Here is a 25,536-nt window from a genome sequence, read left to right as displayed (position 1 = left end):
TTCGAGTTTACTCGTATGACATTTGGCCTTTGTAACGCAGCACAGACATTCCAGCGTTTCATGCATGAAGTTTTAGCAGGTTTAGAATTCACATTTTGCTATCTGGATGACATTTGTGTAGCGTCGTCATCATCAGCTGAACATTTACAACATTTGCGTAAAGTTTTTGAAAGGTTGCGTCTCTTTAGCCTCACCATTAATCCCTCAAAATGTGAATTTGGAAAGTCTGAAATACTTTTCTTAGGACATGTGATTTCCAGTACAGGCATAACACCAAATCCAGCAAAAATTGAAGCCATCGTGAATTATCCGATACCCACGAACGTTTTTGAACTTAAAAGTTTTCTGAACATGATAAATTTTTATAGGAGATTCATTCCGCATGCAATTGTACATCAACAACCCCTTATCAAGTTAATTCCAGGAAACAAGAAAAAAGACAAAAGCCTAATTGCATGGACGCCAGAAACAAAACATCACTTCGAGCAATGTAAGCAGAGTCTTGCCAACTTTACTCTTTTGAATCACCCTCAACCCAAAGCAGAAATTGTGTTATGCTGCGATGCTAGTAATACGGCCGTTGGTGCGGCTTTACATCAAATTGTCAAAAATCAACCACAGCCACTTGGTTTCTTTTCGAAAAAACTGTCCGCTGCTCAACAAAAATATAGCACATATGATCGTGAGTTATTGGCAATATATTTAGCTGTAAAACATTTTAGGTATGCTTTAGAAGGACGCGATTTCGTCATTTGGACAGATCACAAACCGTTAACATTTGCTTTCTTGAAAAAACAAGACTCATCAACACCTCGTCAAATTCGTCACTTAGATTTCATAGGCCAATTCTAAACATGCATTAAACATGTTCCGGGAAAAGATAACATTACAGCTGATACATTATCCCGAGTAAATGCTTTGCAATCGATGAGTACAGTTATAGAGTTTGATGCTATAGCAAAAGAACAGCGCAAATGCGTGGAACTAAAAGCTTTTCTTGACTCTAAAACAACTTCTCTTCAGCTCAAACCTTTAAACTTTCCGCAGTTGTCCAATCCTCTCGTTTGCGACTTTTCGACATCTTATGTAAGGCCTTTCATACCACGTCCTTGCAGAGACAATTTAATTGCAAAAATACACAACTTAGCACACACCGGTATCAACGCTACTTCTAAAACCATTCGTGAACGTTTCGTGTGGCCGCATATGCAAAAAGATATTGCAATTTTCGTTAAGAACTGCATCAATTGCCAACGCGCAAAATACAAACACACACATCGACACCTTTACCTCGGTACGTACTTCCATCTCAGCGCTTTGAGCACATTAATATTGATTTAATTGGTCCTTTACCCCCATCAAATGGATATCGTTATTGTCTTACTGTTATTGATCGATTCTCAAGATGGCCTGAAGCTTTTCCAATTACTGATATCAGCGCGGAAACTGTAGCAAGCAAACTCGTAAGTGATTGGTTTTCAAGGTTTGGAGTACCACTTCGCATTACTTCCGATCAAGGAAGGCAGTTTACATCCACACTTTTTACTGAGTTATCAAAACTTCTTGGAATCAACCATATTAAAACAACAGCTTATCATCCGCAAGCGAATGGTTTAATAGAACGATGGCATCGTACATTAAACGCATCTTTAATGTGTTTCAACACCAACAATTGGTCTCAACATCTACCTCTCATTCTTCTGGGTCTTCGGTCTACGTATAGACCAGATATTGGAGCCAGCCCTGCTGAAATGATTTTTGGTGCTTCACTAAGGCTGCCGGGCGAAATATTTAAAAAAATAAATAAATGTAAGGCGCGATAACCTCCGAAGAGATCTAAGGCCGAGCTTCTCTTCCAATTTGCGTCGTGCTCCTCTTGATTTTCCCTACAAATTGGCCGGACGGGACCTACATGTTTTATGCCGACTCCGAACGGCATCTGCAAAGCAGATGAGTTTTCACTGAGAGCTTTTCATGGCAGAAATACACCCGGAGTGCTTGCCAAACACTGCCGAGGGGCGACCCCGCTTAGAAAAATTTTCTTCTAATTGAAAAATCTTATTTCTAAAATTTTGATGTTGCTTTGCCCGGGAGTTGAACCCAGGGCATACGGTGTGATAGGCGGAGCACGCTACCCATCACACCACGGTGGCCGCAATATTTACCGACAGTAAATTCATTCCACAGAACGAGTTCGTAAAAAACTTAACAGATATAATGCGATCCATGCGTCCATCGGATACGGCACATCATACAGTTAAAAAGCCTTTTGTCAATTCAAATTTAATGAATTCCACGCATGTTTTTGTTCGATCTGGCCTAAGAACCAAGTCTGACTCACTATATACGATGAGTTCAAACTTGGATTTTGACATCTTTGTTATTGTCGAGACCTGGCTAAATGACACTTTTATGGATGGTGAATTTTTCGATGAAAATTTATTCTGCGTTTTTCGAAAAGATCGCGATGCATTAAAAACTGGTCTGTCTAGAGGAGGAGGCGTTTTAATTGCGATTCGGCGAAAATATCGAGCGACTCTGGTGCCATTGCCGAATGCTGATTCTCTTTTAGATATGCTTTGCGTTTCTGTACATGGAGTTTCTAAACTTTTAATTTGTGTTTCTTATGTACCGCCTACTAGTAGCGATTTACTTTATAAAGAGCATGTTGATAATATTTTAGCCTTAGCACCTAGTCATGAAAATGTTTGCGTGTTTGGCGACTTCAACCTCAGTAACCTAGAATGGTCTGCTTTTGATAATAGTCGGGGGCTTCTTCCTATGTCTTCAAATGCGTTTGCTGAAACCTATTTGATTGACGGCTTCTCAAGATGTGACCTTAGTCAGATTAACAGTTTTAATAACAGTCTTAATAGAATATTAGATCTCATATTTTTAAGTGATAATATGAATTTTTACCTCCAGGAATGTCTAGACCCTTTGTCCACTCCTGGTCCCCATCATGTACCGCTTGTTCTTCATTTGGAATTTTATGAGTTTAATTCTTACGTAGAAGATTCCCTTTCCAAGTTTTGTTTTAAAAATTACGATGTTGATGCTGTTAATGCGGCAATTGAGTCTATTGATTGGGATTCGCTATTTGCTGAGGTTGAAGTTACCAGTTGTTTTAATATTTTTAAGAATAATTTAAATTGCATTTGTTGTGAACATATTCCGAGTGTAAGAAAAAAGGTTTACAAAATTCCTTGGTTCACAAAAGAGTTGAAAAAACTGAAGAATTTGCGAAACAAGTTTTTCAAAAAATTTAAAAAATCTAGGTCTCCTACTTCCAAGGAATTGTATTTAAAATATTTGAAAGAATTTAAATCATTGAGCAAAGTTTTGAAGCGGAATTATATAAGTAAATTTGAAGACGATATTAAAGTGAATCCGAAGGCTTTTTGGCGTTATGTGAAGTCAAAGAGATCGTGTTCTAGTATTCCCTCTGCTGTATTTTACAAAGATACACAAGCGGATTCGGCTTTAGATGCTGCAAATCTTTTTGCAGATTTTTTCAGCACGAATTTCGAGGCTGACCCTGTCTTGAGTAGGGGTGGTTTTTTTAGTGCCTTGGATGCTAGTGGTTTTTCACTAAACTTTGGGGCTCTTGAACTCTCGTTAGATGATATTGAACTTGGGATTCGTCAAATCAAGATGTCGTCTCAGACTGATGTCGATGGGTTGTCGTCTCACCTTTTTAAAAACTGCGCAGCTCTCGCCTACCCGATGTGGCTGCTTTTCAATAAATCCCTTGAGCAAGGCGTCTTCATTGATGCATGGAAAATCTCCTTTATCACGCCAGTTTTTAAATCTGGCAATAAAAACGATATTTCCAATTATCGCCCTATTTCTAAAATTTCCACTGTCTCAAAACTTTTTGAATGCATAGTGAAAAATAAAATTCTTTTCTCCATTCATCGTCTCATCTCTGTTGATCAGCATGGATTCATGTCTGGGAGATCAACCACTTCTAATTTAGCAGTTTTCTCCGAATACTGCATTGAAGCCTTTAGTAACCGCGCCCAAGTTGACACAGTGTATACGGATTTTTCGAAAGCGTTTGATAAAGTTAACCATCGTATTTTGTTATCAAAGTTACAAAGTTTTGGTTTTCATTCAAATTTTTTAAATTGGATTAAATCGTATCTTTCTAATAGATCATGTGAAGTTGTAGTTGATGGGGTGGCCTCGTATTCTTCTATTGCCTCCTCTGGGGTTCCTCAGGGAAGTATATTGGGTCCGATTCTTTTTGTGATGTTCATCAATGATATTACTACTTGTTTTAAATATTCTAAATTTCTCTTGTATGCTGATGACATGAAGATTTTTAGCAAAATAACGTGTTCCTCTGACTCGACGAAACTTCAGAGTGATCTTGACAATGTTGTAGCTTGGTGTCAGAAAAATATGCTTCCCTTAAATATTAAAAAATGCTCCCATGTCTCCTATTCCAAGTCCCGTACTCTTATCCCTACTTCATATTTTATTGGTGGCTCACAACTAGACATTGTTTCTAAAATCACTGATCTTGGGGTGGTCTTTGATTCCAAGTTTACTTTTCATAGCCATCTTAACTATACCATAGCTAAGTCGTACTCTATGCTGGCTTTTGTCAGACGTTTCAGTTCAGATTTCTCCGATCCGTATACTTTAAAGACACTCTTTACTTCACTGGTACGCTCGAAACTAGAATATGCTGCTTTTATTTGGCGTCCGTATTATTCTTGTCATATTGTTCGATTGGAGAGAGTTCAGAAAATCTTTATTAAGTATGCTCTGCGACCCCTTCATTTTGAACTTCCGGTTCCCGCTTATGAGTCTAGATGTTTGCTTATCGGTCTTAAGACACTAAATTGTAGGAGAACCTTCTTATCCCTAACTTTCATTTTTAATTTGATATCTGGGGTGGTGGACTGCCCCTTTTTACTTGAACGTATTTTCTTTGTTATTCCTAATATTTGTTTAAGGAATCATGCCACATTTTATGTGGGGCTGGCGAGGACTAATTATGCTGCCAATGCTCCTGTTGTCAGAGCTCTTAAAGAGTTTAATTTGCTTCCGAAATCTTCAGTTTTGGATTTCTCCTTTTGTGAAAATAGGTTTAAAATGCTACTTAATGACCAGTTAAGTTAGTTGGTATTTGCCTACATTTGTAATTAGTCTGTAAGAAATGTAACAATTTCAAGATTAAATAAATAAATAGATAGAAATGATGCGATTTCCCCTGCACTTACTCCACCATATGATGGTCCGCATAAGGTCAAAAAACGTTATTCGAAATTTTACACAATTATTATCAAAGGAAAGCCAGTCAATGTTTCACTAGATCGTCTAAAGCCAGCATTTTTATCAACTACTTTCGATCAATAGTCCCACGAATCTATTCATAAATTCAACTAGCTTTAAATTTACTTGCGCTAGTCTGGCGGGGAAGTAGTGTGGCGCCTATACTTGTTGTCAATACACTGTACTTTTTTATTATTTCTTTTGAACAAATATGCTAAGAGTTTTTTGTAAAAATATTGAAGAGATTTTTTTGGTGAAAAAAGTTTAGTTGTTCAGAAAATATTGGTTTGTGTAAAAATTAATTTTTTAAATATATTATTTAAGTGAATCCTTTTCCAAGGCACTTAAAAGATATCTCAAAATTTACTCATGCTATCGTGTTGACGACGGACGGACGGAAATGGCTAAATGAATTTCTTTTTTCGCCCAGATCATTTTGATATATAGAAGTCTATATCTATCTCGATTAGTTTATGCCGTTACGGATTACCGTTATGCGAACGAAATTAATATACGCTGTGTGTTCTGCTCAGCTGAGTATAATAAAGCCCTTCCAGAAAAGAAAATAATCGCCCCGGGCGATAATCCTTTTTTGAAAAGAAAATACGCTGCGGGCGTTATTTCGTCGATCGTTATTGCACTGCACCCTTGACACCTTTATACTGGGACACACGTCTTGATACAGCAACAGCAGGCATATGGTCCACTATGGAAACCACTTTGAGATGCTGTGGAAGTGCTGAAATTGTTTCTGTGGGAACTTTCCCATCAACTCTACAAAGTATGGCCTAGATTGTTCAACGTAGTCATATTAAATCGTTCCCGAGATGGTCGGCGTTATACTACCCTTGCAGAAGAAGAAAGCCGACTACCAAGGAAGACACGAGTCACGCGGCACCCCAGCGTGTTAGGGGATCAGAATATACCCGCGGTAGGTATGCCTGTCGTAAGAGGCGACTAAAATACCAGATTCAAAGGGCTGTGGAGCGCAACCTTTTAGGTTGACAGCGCAATATATAGCTTCTCCAAACCCAATTGTCAACCTCACCTATCCGCGGCGAATCCTGTTTCACTAACAGACGAGGCTCTGGCGACCCCAAGCTCCTCATGGAACTTGGGGTTAGGGAGGGAGGGAATGGCCTGAAGGTTTAATGTGGCCACATAAATCGTTCCCGAGATGGTCGGGCTAGCACCTTAATGGTGCTATGGTACCGGAGCGTACCGGATTTGTATCCGGCAAAGGACCATCACATCGATAACACTCCCCAAAGCCTTCGGGGAGCAACCTTATCGCTACAACAACAACAACAACAACAACACGAGTCACGCTGACGCAACTTCGTTCTGGAAACTGTAACAGGTTAAACTTACTTATTCAGAACAAACCCCGACATATGTTATGTATGTCCTGCATGCTATGTATACCCACATGACCAAACAGTTCCTGTTGAATACCCAGAAACCTGAGCATCCCAACAGACATCTGATTGATGAACCAGCACCGCCTAGGGGCTTAAGGAGTCATCTCCAAAAGCATTTTGAGGAAATACGGCACCTGAGAACCCAGCCGTATGAAGCGAAAAAACACAAGCAGGTCCTTGGTGAACTCCATAAACAGGCGTCGGACCTTTATGCCGGGAATTGCCCGGTGAATCCAGTACTCAAAGAAAAGTATCCAAAACTCGTGGAAGAGGAACGCATACTCCCCAGGGAAACGCGTGTCACTCTTGCTCAACTTCGTTCTGGATACTGTAACAGGTTAAACTCTTACCTATCCAGAATCAACCCCGACATACAAAATGTATGCCCCGCTTGCAATGTGTCCCCACATGACACCAACCATCTCTTTAAATGTAATGTGGAACCAACGCCTCTAACACTCCTTTCCTTATGGTCCACCCCTGTTGAAACACCAAGTTTCCTTGGACTCCCGTTAGAGGATATTGATGACAATTTGTAATGTTGTTGTTGTTGCTGTTGTTGTAGCGATAAGGTTGCTCCCCGAAGGCTTTGGGGAGTGTTATCGATGTGATGGTCCTTTGCCGGATACAAATCCGGTACCATAGCACCATTAAGGTGCTCGCCCGACCATCTCGGGAACGATTTATGTGGCCACATTAAACCTTCAGGCCATTCCCTCCCTCCCTACCTCCAAGTTCCATGAGGAGCTTGGGGTCGCCAGAGCCTCGTCTGTTAGTGAAACAGGATTCGCCGCGGATAGGTGAGGTTGACAATTGGGTTTGGAGAAGCTATATATTGCGCTGGCAACCTGAAAGGTTGCGCTACACAGCCCCTTGAATCTGGTATTTTAGTCGCCTCTTACGACAGGCATACCTACCGCGGGTATATTCTGATCCCCTAACCCGCTGGGGTAATTTGTAATCGGTCGCGGCTGTTAGGTGGGGGGAAGCATTGCTACAACAACAACAACAGCAACCATCTTTCTAACTGTAATGTGAAAATACTCCTCTAAGAGCCACCACAGTAGTTTGATGACAATTTGCGAGTTAACAGTAACAGTTAACACAACATCTGGCAAAGGGCCTACAATTTCGATAAAGCTTCTTAAATACTTCGGAGAGTATCTTCATCGCTACAAAAAGATAAATTCCATCATTTTGATATCTTCAAAACATAAACTCTTTAGCTAAATACTTCCAAAACGAATTTAGTATTTTACTACTTTATACATATTTATATAAATCTATATATATATATATATATCTATTTCTAATCTATGATCACATTGGAAACGAAAACTTACTCTAGAATTGTATAATCATGCTAGTCATACACAATCGATACATCATTTCCGTTTGGTGCCTTGTTTTCTTGTTGTTGTAATCGTTCTTTCTTTGCCTTAAGTCGTTCCAATGCAATGCGACGATTTTCAGCTATTCGGGCCATTTGTTCTGCTGTCAATTTAGATGTCATCGGAGCTGGAGAGGCTGGTTCCGAAGGTGGCAACGGCCGTGCCAAATCGCTATCATTTAATTTATTCGCATTCATATGCGCTCCATTGGCGTAGGGTGTAGAAACGACTGCATAACGATTAAATGATGGTGTAGCTAATGTGCTACTACTTGCGCCAGTAAATGCCGGATCATCACCACCACCAATGCCATAATGTGCAGGAGTATTTGCACCACTGCCGTAATGTGAAGGCGTACGTGGCGCTAATTTGGATATGGCAATTTGTTCTCCTAACAAAGCGTCAAACTCATCAAATGGTTCATCCACTTGTTCAACACTAACAGCACCGCCTTCTTCTTCATCGTCATCTTGCACTTGGTCACCAGCCGCTTTTAAATGGTCCAACATGCCAAGGCGATACCGTGACATATGCACTTGTAATGATTTTTTCTTGCCGATGCGTTCAACATTTGTCAGTACATCTTCGAATGTGTAATTGGGATACATGCGATGGGCCCAATGTGTCATACGACGCATCACTTCATCCAAATCACGCTTTTCATGACCTTTGCCTTTGAAATTAATATCTTTGAAATAGTCTTCGATCGTATGTATACCACGTGGTCCAGTTAATGTATCAAGCGATAATTTGGGGCGTGGATTTCGTACCATGCGTTTTTTCGGTTCAACTTTGATACCCTGTTGATCACCACCACCTTCACCAACGGCATCAGGACCAACTTCGTTACCAAACGAATCTTCTCTATCTAAACCATTATCCTCGTCGCTTGGTAATTCATGCACATTTCCGTTAAGCAGGTCCTCAACACCATCATCGCCGGATATAGCGGACATAGCATATATTGTTTAATAAGTATTAATTTATAAATAAATGTGACTCGCAGATACAGTAAACAATGCTCGCAGAAGCAAATCGCGCCATAAACAAAAACTTTTTCTGTGATTGTTCTTTTGTTCATCCGAAATAGTGACAATATCGAGGTTTTTTGTGTTAATTTGTGGGTATGGGCAAAGTTGGCTAATTCAGACAGCCAAAGGAACAGCCTTAGGTGGAAAAGTGTGTGCAAGCAGATCGAGTCCCGGGACTCCCGGGCCATTTTAATATCCGGGAGACTCGGGATTGAATTAATCAAAATCTCGGTATTCCGAGATGTCATAAATTGCAAATTTAAACAACTTTAATTGGTGAATGGTGTCCTTGTTTTTATATTTGTAAGTTTCAATAACAAACCACAGGAAATCCTCTTTTTCTGTACAGTACAGCCTTAATTCGACGCTACAAATATAAATTTCCGATTTCAAAGGCGAACATTTAGGCCCGGTTTTGCTAAGCTTAAACTAAGTTTGCTTAAACTCTAGTCAAATTTAAACTCCAGTTAAACTACTAAACAGTTTTTCAGTCATAATAAAATAACAACAGCTGTCAAAGAGTGAAGACGTGTTTTTTTACTGCTCGTATTCTTTTATTGTTTTTGCGTTTAATTTATCGTTTTGCTTGCTATAAATAATGGATGATTCCTGTGGAAAGTGCAATAAAGGTTTCGGTAGATCTGATTCTATGATTGTCCCATGTAGTGGCTATTGCAAACAGCTATTCCATCGCGCCTGCTGTGCAGGGCCTATCGCCGAATATGACGTGAACCTGATGAAATCTAACCATAATATTCGGTACCTGTCCCCAGACTGTGCTAACGGGCCTGAAAAACTCTGTAAACTATTTGAGTCTGTGATTTCTACACAAAAAAGTGGGTTAGAAGCACTGATGACTGCCTTTGAAATTAAATTCAAAGATTTGGCCGCGCAAATTGATACTCTGAAAGCTAATATGAACATAGTGCCGTTGCATTACAACAACGAAACCAATAAAAGTAATGTGACTGACAATAATGGTGCAAAAAATAGCAAAAAATACCAAAAAAGAACAAAACAACACGAAAATAATAATAATACGGCTTTATTAGCCGCAGAAATAAATGCCCCAAAGACAGATGTAGTTAGCTCTCGTACTTTTAGTGCTAAAAGCAATCACAATATTAATTGTGATAGTTGTCGCTCTGCATATGTCGATTTCTTGGCATTCTCGCCTTTGCCCAGTACCTCACACACTCTCCCTACTCCACATCTGGTTACCACTCCTGCTAATAAACCTGTTAACACCGATCCTAAAATTAATGCCGCTACAAATACAGACAACACAAATACTGCCGCGATCAGTAGTGCGCTGTCAATTAACCATGCTACTAATACGGTTGAATCTATTTCTGCTGCTCCGTCTGCAGGGCCTGCTGCTGTTTCTACTGACGGTTGCCCTGTCTCTCCGGCTGCGTCCCGACGAATAGACTCTGCAAACATCATTGGCATAACTGCTGCTGGCATTTTGGGCCAAGATCTTAATCATTTGGCCTCCATTTCAACACAGCCTGCTGTTTTTCAGAATGTTCGAAGAGAAGTGACAGCCGTTCCGCCTCGTAAAGTGATCATTGTATCAAGGTTGCATGCATCACTATCGGAAGAAGACATTTCTAATTATATCTGCACTAAGCTTGGAGTTGAAAATAGTGGCATTAATGTCTTCAAGTTTACTTTTAAATATGCGAGAGATATATCTTCCTTCAAAATATCGGTTCCTGATAAACATTTTGATAAGGTACTGGATACTTCCTTTTGGCCGACTCATTCTGTGGTTCATGTATACTCTAAAAAGCATGTCAATACGTCAAAAAACTAAGAGTCCTGTGCTGTGAGAGCAGCACGTACCTTGATAGCTGTCTACTGTCCTGTTCAAATGGTCAAGGAGTTGATAATATTTCCATAAATGGCACCCAAACGCAATTGAGTGTCTACTTTCAAAATGTCTCCGGAATGCGAACTAAGTCTAACGTAAAGTATAATATGAGTTCGCTTGTGGACTATGACGTGTTCGTTCTTATTGAAACCTGGCTAAATCCTGAGTTCTTTGATGCTGAGTTTTTTGACTCTAATCTGTACACTGTCTATCGCAAGGATCACGATTTTTCCAAAACTGTACTCTCTAGAGGCGGCGGAGTTTTAATTGCCATACGCCGGCACATCAACTCTTCGCTTGTGGAGCTGAAGGATCAAGAGTCGCTTTTGGACCAACTGTGTGTCTCAGTTCGCGGCATCTCTGAAATTTTTATCTGTGTGTCATACATTCCACCGTCTAGTCCAGACTCACTTTATAAGTCTCATATAGATAATATTACTGATTTAGTTCGTTCTTGTGATAGTGGCAACTTTTGCATATTGGGTGACTTTAATTTACCTAATATTGAATGGTCTTACGTCGATAATAATTACTCATTAGTTCCGAACAATGTAAACACCACGTCTGAGATTTACCTTATTGACAGCTTCTCAAGTGTTAGTCTTTCTCAGATCAACGGCTTCACCAATCAACTGTCGAGAATTCTTGATCTTGTCTTTCTTAATGATAGTTTTAGCTGTACGGTCACCGAATGCCTGGAACCGTTGTCGTGCTCTGGTTTGCTTCACATTCCGCTTATCCTCGAAGTAGAATTCTATAACTTCGAACGTATTGGAACTCTGGATCCTACTTTTTCATTTAGACGTGGAAATTATGACTGTATATATCAGGAAGTTTCTTCCGTTGATTGGGAAGCCCTGTTTTGGGGATGTGATCTTGCTCGATGCTTCAGCTTATTTAAAAACGTTGTAAATCAAATCTGCATAAACAATATACCTCAGAAAATGAAGTGGTGTTACAGAATACCATGGTATACTAGAAAACTAAAGAGGCTTAAGAATCAGAAGAATAGGTTTTACAAAAAGTTCAAGGCCACTAAGCTAATGGCGTATAAAGAAAAATACCTGCATTATTCCAAATCGTTCAAAGCGTTAGGCAAGAGGCTCCATGGTAACTATGTTGGTAATTTTGAATCCGACATTAAGGAAAACCCTAGGGCATTCTGGACTTATGTAAAGTCCAAAAAACGATGCTCAAGTATCCCTGCCTCAGTCATCTATAATTCTGAGCATGCTTCATCAACAGCTGAAGCGGCCAACCTTTTTGCAGCCTTCTTCTGTTCCAATTTCGTGACACCACCGGAAGACCCGCAGGAGTTGCCCACTGTGGTTGACAGTCCCATTAACTTTGGTGCGCTGACTCTATCAATTGAAGATATGGTCGATGGAATCCAGAATATTAAATCATCTACCCATACTGATATTGACGGCTTATCGTCTTATCTTTTGAAAAATTGTTGGCTCTGGCATTTCCCCTCCTTTTAATTTTCAACAAATCTTTAGAGTGCGGCGAATTTAGTGATGCGTGGAAGATAACCTTCATCAGCCCTATTTTCAAGTGTGGTAGCAAGAACAATGGCGCGAATTATAGGCCCATTGCAAAATTATCATCTGTTTCAAAATTATTCGAGTACATTGTGAAACAAAAAATGTACTTTGCTGTTAAACCTCTAATCACTGAAAATCAGCATGGTTTTATGGCCGGTAGATCCACTGTAACAGACCTATCTATCTTCTCTGATTTTTGCATATCTTCTTTTAATGACCGTTGTCAAGTTGATACTGTGTACACCGACTTCTCAAAAGCATTTGATAAAGTTAGTCATTCTATCCTGATTTCTAAATTGACTCGCGTGGGACTCGATGTTTTTATCATGGATTAAATCATACCTCCACCAGCGTAGCTGGGTTGTGGTTATTGACAATAACTCTTCAAACACATTCACAGCCACCTCCGGGGTGCCTCAAGGTAGCATACTTGGCACATTACTTTTTGTAATTTTTATAACCGATATTTCCACCTGCTTCCAGCACTCTAATTTTCTATTATACGCTGATGACCTAAAGATTTTTAATACCATCGCAAACTCAGACGACGTGAGTAAAATGCAATCTGATTTAGATAACGTTGCTGTTTGGTGTCGTGCCAATAACTTGCCACTAAATGTTAGCAAATGCTTTCTTGTAAGCTTTTCTAAATCACGTGGCCTCATTCCCACTTCCTACTCTCTCGATGGTACCCACCTCTCAACTCTTAACGAGATAAAGGACTTGGGGGTTGTCTTCGATTCGAAATTTTCTTTCACGACTCATATAAGTTCTACTATTGCTAAGGCGTATTCACTTCTGGCTTTTATTAGGCGTTCCTGCACAGACTTCACGGATCCCTACACCCTCAAGTTATTGTTCACTGCACTAGTTCGTTCGAAGCTGGAATATGCCTGTTTTATTTGGAGGCCGTATCATGAATGCCATATTGTTAGGCTTGAACGTGTGCAGAAAGCGTTTGTTCGGTTCGCGCTGCGCTCGATGAACTTTTCTGAACCGATTCCATCTTATGAATCCAGGTGCTCACTTATCAAATTAGAGTCCCTGGAATGCAGAAGAACTGTCCTATCGCTCACGTTTGTTTATGACATCATTAATGGTGTAGTTAATGCACCTTGTCTCCTCAGGAGTCTCCAATTCCATATCCCTATAAGGCCTCTTCGCAATATACCGATTTTCTATACGGATTGTGTCCGAACCCTCTATGCCTCAAACGCACCTTTGCTTAGAGCTATGACCGACTTTAACCGCATCCCTGATTCTTCAGCTATTGAGTTTGCTCTTTCTAAGTTTACTTTTAAAACTATACTTACTGATATCTTTTCAAACAGATAAATGTACTGGTCAATCTCGTTATAGCATGTAAGTTTTTTTGTGTCTATACTCAACTTATGTACTATACTATTAAATAATTATCTAATTTTAATTCAACATTGTTATCTAGTCTGTAAGGGCTTTAAATGCCATAGACTAAAATAAAGAAATATGAAAATATGAAATTTAAGGCCGCCTTTGGGATTGGCTTTTTGTGCGGCAACATTGGTTTTTTTATTATCTAGATATTTTATAGATACCGCAACAGCTGGACTTTGTTTACCCAAGAAACATGGAAAAAAAATTCTCCAGCGAAATATATATCTAGTTTCTGAGGTGATATCGAACATCATTATTTAATTATTTTTAAACCATATAGTTATCGAGGTGATATCCAACTTCATTCTCCAATCACTAATAACCTTTGAGAAATTTTGTAAATTTATGAGTTTTCGAGTTTATCTCCAACGTCATTAATATTATTTTATTAATTATTATCCAACTTACGAGAGATTTTGTGAAATGTACAGTTCTCAAATGAATGTTCAACACATTTCTCCAGTTGATATCCTACACTGGATATCGAGTTGAGGTGGACTTGAAAAAAAATCTCCAAGATGGTACCACTAAAACCATCAGCTGTTTATTGTGAGAAATAAACACTCGGTTGTTAGCAGTCATGAACCGTAATTAATTAAAAATTAATTACACATATTTTATTTTATTTTCGTGAAAATACGGTAGTATGGAATCTTACATTTGAGTCCAGTTAGAGAACCACAAATTGGGGAATTAAATTTTTTCAACTTAAGTAATATCATTTTTTGCTTTATAAAAAATTCCCTCTTTTGTGAGTACGCTATGATTCTCGAGTTCAGTCACTGTTTCGAAAGAACTTTTGAGATTTTAGAAGTATGCCTAGTTTAGAAGTATGCCTAGTTATCAACATCTAATGGTACTCAAGCCTAAATGCTTGTTGGATATATTCGACGCTATTTCGAACGAATGCAAATAACTGATAGGTTAACTAGAGTTTAACCCTGGAAGATCGGCCGTTTAAGCTAAGCTTAAACTTCAGTTAAAGAAGACTGAAAACTGCAGAATTAGTTTAAGCGTAGTTTAACTGACAAACTGAGTTGAACTTGTACTGAAAAACCGGAAATATAATTACAATTTTCCCTAATAAACCTTTTCTAGTTTTAGCTCAGAAATTTGCAATTGAAGTTCGAAAAGTCACAATTGAAGTTCAGAATTTCTATTTTAGTTCAGAAAATTACAATTGAAGTTCAGAAAGTTATAATTTAAGCCCGGAAAATTATAATTAAAATTCATTTGGAAAATCCAAACTTAAATTGTAACTTTCTGAACTTCAATTGAAAGATATTCCTCAACTTTCATTTATATATGTAACAAGTTAAGAGTTGGTCTTTCAATTGTGACTTTAGATCTTTAGATGATCGAACAGTTTAAGATCTGGTTTACATATTTATTTAACGAGACTATTCTCATTTTCGTACTTAGCTCCTAGTCGTTAATTAAATAACTAGATTTATCAATTCAATTTTTCCCTTCGATAATCGGTATGTATGAATACATTTTAGAGATGCCTATTTATTTTCATAGGCAAACCACCTCTAAAGTGTAATATCTAATTGAAAGCACGAAATCAAATAGAAACGTGAAAATTTGACAAATAACAATTTAGTTCCTTGAGATGGAACAAACGTAAACGCGTAGATTATCTACTGAGGATTCATTGAAGATTTGTGCATGTGCAAACGTGGTGTAAGATATTTTTTTAAGGGCTCCGGCGACTAACGACGAGACTGACTGAATTTTGTGTGTGTTAGTGCAGTCGGGTGGCTTCGTGGCACACGTATTTGTTGTCGGCTACACGTTGATGAAAATCAAAAATGTTTGATTTTTTGTTCTTATATACTTTGTGTACATGCATATACTTCACAGTTAGAAAATCGCGTCACATTCCCTGAGAAAAGGCGCGAGAACACGAATTGTTTTAAAGCCAACTAAATCATTTTCATTGTAAAATATTATCGTTGTAAAATACTTTACGATTACTTGAATTACTGTGCAATACATTTGAAGCTATTAAAATTTCGTGTATATTCATTCTACTTGCGCCAACAACTATATCTTCGCAAAAAAGAGTTTTATATCAATGGTGTTTCATTTCCCAAGTGGATTTATAACAATAAATAGGAAAAACTTCGAATTTAAAAAAACCGCCCTTTTTATGACCAAGCAATTTTCTATGTTTCGGGAGCTATAAGTCGAAGAAATTTAACATATCGTAATGAAATTGTGTACACATAGTTTCCTTATAGCAGAAAATATTTCTAGTAGAAATGGGCGGGATCGGTTAGAAACCACGGCAACTTAGATGCAAAACAAGTTTAAAAAGAGTCGTAGACTAGAATAATAAGCTATAATTTAAAAAAAAAAAATTGTTTTGAATCAATGATATTTCACTTATCAAGTTTTATTGTAAGAGAAAATGGGGAGACATTTTTTTTTAAATGGGCGGTGCCACGTGTTATGTAGAGAAGTAATTTATTTGAAATGAAATGTACAATTGAAGCTCACGCTGAGTATATAATGTTCGGTTACACCCGAACATAGACACCTTTACTTGTTTTTGAATGTTTTCGAATTATTACTATTTTTAATATGGTTTGGAAGTTCGTTAAAACTTTTTAAGCCTTTATGAAATATATTTTGCTTGTCCAGTTCTGTTTTGAAGAGAGGACGTCTAAAATTATTGTTTTCTCTGCCTACGTAAGAGTGGGTTTCATTAACATAAATTAGTTTATCACTCAAGTACTCAGGCAACATACCAGTCTTAATGTTAAACACAAATTTCATACTGTGATAAAATATAAGCTGTCCTACACTGAGCCATTTAAGTGTTTCGATTATTGTTTTTATTGGAGTGTCGTATGGCAGTTTAAGGATAAATCTCATAGCTTTATTTTGCATAACCTGTAATTTATCTACTTGTGCATCACTATCAATAAAAAAATATTGTTGGATAGTATATAAAGTGCGGCTGAATTATGCATCTGTAGACTTTCAATTCATATTTTTTACTTATATATTTACATGATCTCTTACAGAATCCAATTTTCTTGGCAATTTTAGCAACTATATGTTCAATGTGATCATTAAACTTTAACTTGCTGTCAATCTGTACCCCTAAATACTTAAATATTTGTACTTCCTCAATTTTTGTATTCATAATTTCAAGATCATTTTTCGGCGAATCTTTATTAATCGTTCTGGATATGATCATAAAGTTTGTTTTGTTAACATTTAATTTTAGCTTATTACTGCAAAGCCACCTGTATAGTGCATTTAGCTCTTCTTGCATTTTACTCTTAGCTACCGTTAAGTCTGATTCACTTATTTCTAGTCGGGCATCATCCGCAAACAACCTAATTTTGCGGTGTAGGCACCTTGTGAAACTGTAATTTTTGGAAAGAGAATTAATTAATTAAATACAGTCGGAAAAATAAACACAAATACCCCACGAAAATGTATAGAAGACATTTTCTGCACATCTCGCCCAAAAAAAAACCCAACGATTACCTCTTAGAAAACATCATGGAAAACTACGAGCAAATGGCTGCGAGTAACGAGTGACGTCTGTTATCATAATTTATCCTCTTTGGTAAAACAGCAGTAGCTAAATTTAAAACCTATTTTAATTTGACTAGGACTATGCGCCATATTGTCATATGGGTGTTATTGAGTTGAATTTTGACAAAAGCAGTGCTACCAACATTAGTTTGAAGAGCAGCCGGTGGTGGAGATGCAGGATGCCAAAAATAAATATAAACGTCGCCCCTTGCTGTGTAAAGTTTTCGTGGCTGTTTTAAAATATAAATTCTGGTGGATAAAACCTTTCAAATTTTCTTAAATAATTGTATTTTATAAACCTTTAACAATTTACTTTCGGAAGGTATTAAAATTTGAGACGAGTTTATTATATTTTACCGGCAATTTGATTCGACAATCTGCGTGTAAAAGCAATAAAAATTTGGAAAATTTTGCAGTGTGTTGAAAAAATAAGCGAAATATTACGCATTTCTCCTTTGTTGGTGGTGGGTTCGAGAAGGCAACCGAAGCCTATCAAAGAGAACTGTCAAAAGTGAAAAACGAAGAACGCGTGGTATTATGAAGAATAAGCAAATGAAAACAAACGTAAAGTTAATTGTGAAATTGGCAAAGTTGTGCACAAATTAAAGTTACATTGGTATGAAAATTGCTTATAATTTTCTATAAAATTATAATCACGCCATGGAGAATAAGTGTAATAAAACACCAAATACCAACAACAAATACTTGGATCATGTTTATTGCCATCCCAATGAAAGCAAAAGTTACATACGCGCCAACAACACGGGATGTGGCGGTGGTGGCGCTGGATCAGCAACAAATGCAGACTATTTGGCGCTACTTAAAGAAAACAAACAATTACGCGCGATGTTAATATTACATTTGGATCTAATACAAGCGCAAAGTGATCAACTGCAAGTTAAAGATAAACAACTTGCAACGCAAAATGAAGAGTTAGATGGTTTGCGTACGAAAAATCAGCAACTGGAGGCACAACTTTTGGAGCTGCAGAAACAATTGCAAAGACATTTAAAACGAACCGCAAATTCGCCGCCGCCATTGGCCAAAATACAACGCCAAACTGAGCCAATATTAACCACTTCTGTAGTTGGTGATGCACCACCAACAGCAACTACTTCTTCTGGCACTAAAAACATTATTGGCGAATGCAATGGTAAACTTATAAGTAAAATAATTTTGCATCGAGTTAGTTTACCTGAACATAGTCCAACAAATTCCACATCTACTGGTACATCAGATACCACTTCCGATGGTGATGATAGCACAGCAAGCAAAACACAGCTCGAACATGACGAAAATGAAGACAATGAGCATTGCGAGGAAGACGATGATGAAGAAGAGGATGCTGATATGGAAGAGGCTGGCGAAACCACGGGTAATACTACAGAGGATAGCAATGATGTTATTGCGGTACATACCGAACCACTTGTGAACCAAAGAATGTCACCTGTGCTTGTAACCCGAGGCGCAAAACCTTTGCGTCAAATGGCTATGTCTGTGACAACTACCCATACGGCGGCAACACAACCAGTAACGACAACAGTAGCAGCAACGGCTACTTTGACTCCTACCGCAACGACCAACGTGCCACCGGTACAATTATGCGTCACACCTACCACACCAAGTCGTGGGAAGCAAATGCCATTGATGCTTTGGCATGCACCAGATTTGCAGTCTGATGAATCTGCTAGCTGTGAGTCACTTGGCGAACTCTCTGATCAGGTAAAACCATATATTTATTTAACACACTTAACTTGAAACCGAATGATATACATATACATTTTTTCTTTGTTTGATAGCGCTCCATGATAGATTCGCCGGTTTCACCGAAGGTTGAGAATAAAAACAAAAAACCAAAGAATAACACAACGCCATCAGTTTCACTACGCAGTGGTACAAATTTACAAGCACAACGTCAAAATAAGACGCGTCGCTGTGGTTACATATCAACGGGCCAAATGTATTGTACGCGCGCATGGGAAGATGAGGAGGTTATTGCTGATGGCTATGAATTTATGAAAGAGGAAGCAGAAGCATTAAAAGCGGACGCGCCCATGTTAGAAATACCCAAATGGACTGAACACGAACTAGCTGTATCTTATTGTATAGAAGGTACTGAAAACCTTGCGGATGAAACATACCATAAGCGCCATGAGAAATTGGAATTAGCTGAAAAGCGACGTAAAAAATGGGATGTACAACAAATACGTGAACAAAGACGTATTGAAAGGTTGAAACGACGTCATTGCAAAGATGAAATTCAAGTGCCCCCGGATCAACAACCCTTATTGAGTTTCTATCCACAACCGGATACTGTACAAACAATTTATTTTACCAGTGATCTACCAGTGCGGGCCTTTGGTGAGCTTGTTCCAAAATTAGGCGCACATAATGAATTTGATTTGCCTTGGTTGGAAGCATTAACTGCAACGCGCACATCAGGCTCAGGAGCGTTTGGCTCGGTACTCACATTGGCACAGAGTCAACTTGGAAACAATAATACATCATTCGCTCAAGGACAACAACAACTTATGAATTCTACTTTTGTGTTTGTGAAAAAAAGAAAACGTCAGCAAAGTGGTGTAGCGGGCGGTGGTACAACTGCGCGTCAACGTAGCGCACTACGTAAGGCGGCATCAGCAGCATCTGTAACTACTACAACAGCTCCTGTTGTGCATGCACAAACCGTTGCAACAGAACCAGCTGCTATAACAACGACAACAACACAGCAAATAAAAACTGTGGATACAACAACGTTAACAACTCTTTCAGCAGTAAGCGCTGCGCCACCGCATGTAACGTGCGATGGTGCTACTGATGAGACTACACCTAAGTAGTTAAGTTTCAACATTGCTCTGAGCAATATGTATATATATATATATATATATATGATGAAAAAGTTCCGAATTTACAGAAGAAACTATTTTTGGTCTCAAAAAAATTTAAAATAAATTTTATAAGCTGGTCATATGCACCCATTAATAAATATGTATATATAAACCTGCCTATTACGGCATCCGACGCACACTTTGCGGAGGAGTGCGATCCGCGCCAAAATAATTGCGGATTTAAATTTTAAAATTAGAAAAAGGAAATTTTATAATTTCATTCTGAATTAATTTGCATTAAGAATTCAAATGTGCATAAAAAAAATGTAACGATTTGCTTTTTTATAATTTTTGAACTCATACCCTCGTCTGTTTTGTTGTTGTATTAGCGATAACGACACTCCTCGAGTCGAGTTATAGATGTTGATGGTCCTTTGTCGGATATAGATCGGTACGTTTCGGTAACAAAACACCATTAAGGTCCACATTAAACCTTCAAGGTCATCCCTTCCTCCCCACCTAGTTCCATGAGGAGCTTGGGGTCGCCAGAGCCTCGTCTGTTAATGAAACAGGATTCGCCGCGGGTAGGTGAGGTTGACAATTGGTTTGGAGAAGCTATATATTGCGCTGGCAACCCCTTGAATCCCTAGTCTGTTTTGTCGCGAATCGATTCGCACTCCCTCCGTAAAGCATCCGTCGGATACCGAAACAGACACAAAAGTATAGTTAACGGATGTGTCATAAAAACATATGTTCTGAAAAAATTAGGGGAATATTAGTAAAAAAGTTATCTTGTATATCGTTGACGATTGTTACAGCTACATAAGCCGTAGAGCAGTATAATCTTTGAACACAACTTAATATATGTACATAAGTAGTACCAATTTATAAACTAGTAGTTGTTAAATTGGAAAGCTATACAATTTTGCAACGAATATTTTTTCAAGATTCTTAAATCTCAGCATAAAAATTTACACATCAAATATTTAACGGGAAATACATATGTATATGTATACATTTGTTGTAAATATTGAATAAAAAAGTAGTAGTAATCGAATTTGAAAATATGATTAATTGTTGAACGCTAAGGTATTGATACTTCAACGTTTCTACATGTGTATGCGTATACCTTATATACATAAGTATGAAGTTGTGTACTAGAAGCAGGCTGTTATTCATAAAAATTAAGAATCCGATTTAAAATGCTTTATATCTTTATATATAGCTTCGTGTATACACAAATGTAAATATATAAAAATTTAGTTATGTAAAGCATTTAAAATGGGTTACATATATATATTTTTTTATGAATATAGTCTTAAGGCATACACGAAAATTTTAATATTTAACATTACATGTGTGAGGATGTGTGTTTTATTTAATAAGCGGTTATTTGAAAAGTAGCAAAAAGAGAATACAAGATTTCTTATAAGATAATATTGCGAGAAAATGTAGCTTATGAACCAATTTACTATAGTCCAATAGTAGCCTTCAATTTTAGTGCATCAATACATATGTATATGTTTATGAAAGCGATTTTTGGCATACAAACATATGTACATATACACAAAATTATTCATACATGTAGACAAAATTTAATATGTGCAATTGTGTCATGTAAATTACTAGCGCCCTAATAATGCTACCTTGTCGTCATAAATGGGCAAAACTGCGTTTGATTTTTTTTGTTGTGTTTTTAAGCTTAATGTGAATTATTCAAAAACTTTTCAGCCCCCCATGTACTAGAAAATGCTATTGTTCATACTAGATTGGCTAAATTTGAAAAATATCAGGCATCGCCCTCATAATAAATATATGCATCATATAATTTTAGGCGCATATCAAATTCGGGGTTTTTGTTTATTTTTTTTTTTTTCTAACACTTGCATAGGTCACGTTTTCATTGTCTTCACACAGGTTTTTACATACAAATATGAAATAGAAGAGCAAAATGTAAGCAAAAAATTTAATGTCTCACATTTTTTAAACTAATCTGGGATGCAGCAAAATATTTTAAACTAAATTTGTTTTTAATATGTTTCTTGAGTTCATTTTATTGACAAAATATTGTATAATTTTTTTTTTTAAATTAAATTTAGAAAAAAACTTTTAAAAATTATCTTCTTTTTTAAAAATATTTTTTTGAGAGTTGACATTTCGTCCAAAAATACCATTGAATTTACAAGGTAAAAAATTGTTGTGTTATAATTTCCATGAGTAAGACAAGATGTAGAACAATGTTCTTTTGTTCCACATTTATATTAATGACACAAAATTTTACATAATATTTACCATTATACTATATAACCATTTTTTTGCGACTATAAAACCAATGGGGATTAAATTAAAAATTAAATTAGACACTAAATAAAATTAAAAAAAAAAATTACTATGTTATACTTTTATTAGCAAAATTTATTATTTTATCTGTCGAAATTTTCTATGCACAAAAGTTGAAGGGTGAAAGAAAATAAACGGCGTGTAGTAATTGTACAATGCTCATAAAGAAAAGAATGATTGTTTATAAAAAAGAAAGAACAGTCTAATGTATGTATGTTAAATAATTAATAGGGTGGGGCGCTATTTGAAAGAAAAAAAAAATAAATAATGGAAAGAAATGATTGAAAATGTGCAAAGATTATTATTAGTATAGTGTACTTTGTTATGACAGGAAAAGTGTGAAATCGCTGTGCTTTATTTTAAAATAAGAAATCAGCACAATTTGAATATTGCTTCGGAATTTTGTTCACGCGAAAAATTCCTCCATTTATTGATGACTGACTTTCCGACTTAAAAAAAAAAAAGTAGAATATTAATGTATTTTAGCACAAATTTTGTGCAAATTCGTGTTTCTTGATTAAAGAAAATATTTATTTTCACTAACTTGCAGCTTCAATTTAACGAATGGAAAAATTTCTTATAATGGCAGTGAAACTCCCTTTCAATCACATTCACAACACCTTCATTCCTCTCAACCCGTTTTTCGTTTTTCGAATATTGATCAGAATAACTGGAAAGGGGAAAGTGAAAAAAATACCAAGGACTTTTTATTTAGAATACGTGGAATGGGAGAAGGGAAAACTCAAGGAATTTTTGTTTCGAAGATTTTAATAAATAGCCATATTCCAGTCAGTTTTCTAGCTTCGTATCAAGCTCAATCCTCACGGGAATGCTCTGGATCATTGGGAGACTTGAGAACCAGAGGTCGTGATATTTTTGTACATATGAGTTGTGATAGGCAGATGTCGCCGTTGTATTTCATTTAATACATACGGCTAAGGCCAAGCAGTCCCATCTATTTTTGAAAAAAGTAGGTTTATTAAAGGCAGCGTTGCCAAACTAAAGATCAGAAATTAACAAATTATCTGGCTCACAAATTGAACCAGACTTCTATCTGGATTTATCTGGCTCCAATCATTGTTGTTGCATTTACATGCAAAATTATTTAACTGGCTCAGGTTCTTTGCGACGGGATGTGGGCTAATATCTTGATTTTTTTTCATCAAATACAACATCGAACATCTTTTGAAAAAGATTCTTTGGAGAACCTAGTCTTACATTTTTTTAACTTAGAAAATATTTATTTTGTCTACTACTTGTCGAGGTTTGGAAAAAATTGTATTTCAAATTGACAATATTTGGTTTGATTTCTTGTTTTTTTTTTTTTTTTTTTTTGTTTTCATTAAATGCATTTATCTTTCGAGCTTTTCAAACAGATTCTTAAGATAAAAAAACTTGGTACAATTTTTTTCTAAAACTTCTTTATCTTAGAAACATTGTATACGACAGCATGACGCTCATAATACCCGTCCAATATTATAGGGACGGGTGTTAAAAGACGTGTTTTGGACCCAGAATCGCGAAATTAAGTCAATTTTTGTTTTTTTAAATTTTTCCGAAAATTTTTAATACTTTTCCATGTGTTTTTAATTTTTTTCCATTCTTATGACGTCCGATTTTCAATTACGTGCTAAAAAAAAATTATATTAAAGTTTGTTTGACATATTTTCTCCCCTAGCTTTTCCTAAACTTTAAGAAAACCCTTTCTTTAATAGTTATTTTTCTTAGTACTGTCGGATTTCCTTTTTTTCTTTATTAAATTTTTTAAATTCATCTTTGTAAGTTTCAAGTTTAAATAGTATCTAGTATTACGCTCCACCCTAATGAAAACTGCATAGAATTTTAAATTATTACAGTAAATAAGTTAACGCATAGTTGCTTTTTTTGTTTCTGCATAACATTTTGTGTATAAATTTTAATTATTTACGTATATTTATGGATTCTTAGCAAAAACCAAAAATAATAAATATATTGTAATTTTTGTACCTAAAAAGGGAAATAAATATGTATACTTAGCATATTTATGCTGAAATGCATGAGCTAATTTTAAAATATTACCTCAATTATTTAAAAGTATTTTTATGACAAAAACGAATACACCACAACAAACAGTTCTAATTTATACAAAATTTATGAATTCAATACGCGCAAAATTATGAATAATTTTCTTTTTCTATTTTACATTTTTTAAGTTATGGTAAATCACTCATTAGACCTTTGAAAAAACTGAAAAAACAACGGTTCTTACATTGTTGAGAATATGGGAATAGTGCAACTTATTTAGCCTGAGATGCCCGCTAAAAAAGTGAACTTTGTTCAAAGCTTTAAGTCTCTAGCTCACTGATCATCTATTTAAAGTTCGATTTCAAGTTTTGCTTACACATCTTCTGGAGATCTGAATCTGTGAGCATCTAAGCGGCCTTTCTTTTTACTTATATTACATAGACATTGGGTTCTGCATCATCACAATTTCGTGGCTGGCGTGCATTTGCTTTAAAATCTATCACAAGATTTCCAAATTCAGCACACATTTTTTGAATGCGTTATTTATCGAATTTTCTTCCTTAAGAACTTAACATCCTTATTGGTTTTAAAAACGGTCTAATGTTCTAAATACGCACTAAATTATTAGTGTATTTTAAGCACTATGTAATATATAAAAATTAACAACAAACGCTTTTCTTATCCTCAAATTTATTTTATTTTTTGTTATTGGCGGCACGCATTTTAAAAATATACAATTAATTAAATATTTATTTTATTAGTTGAATGAGTGTATTTATAAAATTAAAAAAAAATAATAATAATAAAGGAAAACCTTTAAGTAACATTTGCGAATAAATGT

General features: G+C 36.5%; 2 protein-coding genes and 1 long non-coding RNA gene across 3 annotated transcripts in view; 2 read left to right on the top strand and 1 right to left on the bottom strand.

The window, feature by feature from the left end:
• LOC137241204 (protein TIPIN homolog) overlaps window positions 1-9,168 on the bottom strand; it is a 32,739-nt gene extending 23,571 nt beyond the window's left edge. Inside the window, exon 1 of the mRNA XM_067768543.1 lies at window positions 8,051-9,168. Coding sequence (XP_067624644.1) covers window positions 8,071-9,054 — 984 coding nt within the window. The 5' untranslated portion in view covers window positions 9,055-9,168 and the 3' untranslated portion in view covers window positions 8,051-8,070. The remainder of the gene's footprint in view (window positions 1-8,050) is intronic.
• On the top strand, window positions 54-1,813 carry LOC137241205 (uncharacterized). The gene is made up of 2 exons (XR_010949930.1): window positions 54-300; window positions 369-1,813. It is a non-coding gene; the product is annotated as an uncharacterized lncRNA (long non-coding RNA).
• Window positions 9,169-17,701: 8,533 nt separating the features above from the next.
• Window positions 17,702-25,536, top strand: msl-1 (male-specific lethal 1). Its single transcript, XM_067768536.1, has 2 exons — window positions 17,702-19,245; window positions 19,323-25,536. The coding sequence occupies exons 1-2, from the start codon at window positions 18,184-18,186 to the stop codon at window positions 20,358-20,360; spliced, it is 2,100 nt and encodes a 699-aa protein (XP_067624637.1). The 5' UTR covers window positions 17,702-18,183; the 3' UTR covers window positions 20,361-25,536.

The sequence above is a fragment of the Eurosta solidaginis genome, chromosome 2, assembly GCF_040869045.1.
Source record: "Eurosta solidaginis isolate ZX-2024a chromosome 2, ASM4086904v1, whole genome shotgun sequence".
NCBI lineage: Eukaryota > Metazoa > Arthropoda > Insecta > Diptera > Tephritidae > Eurosta > Eurosta solidaginis.
The sequence above is the reverse complement of the archived record's forward strand: the minus strand, read 5'-3'. Positions and strand labels throughout refer to the sequence as shown.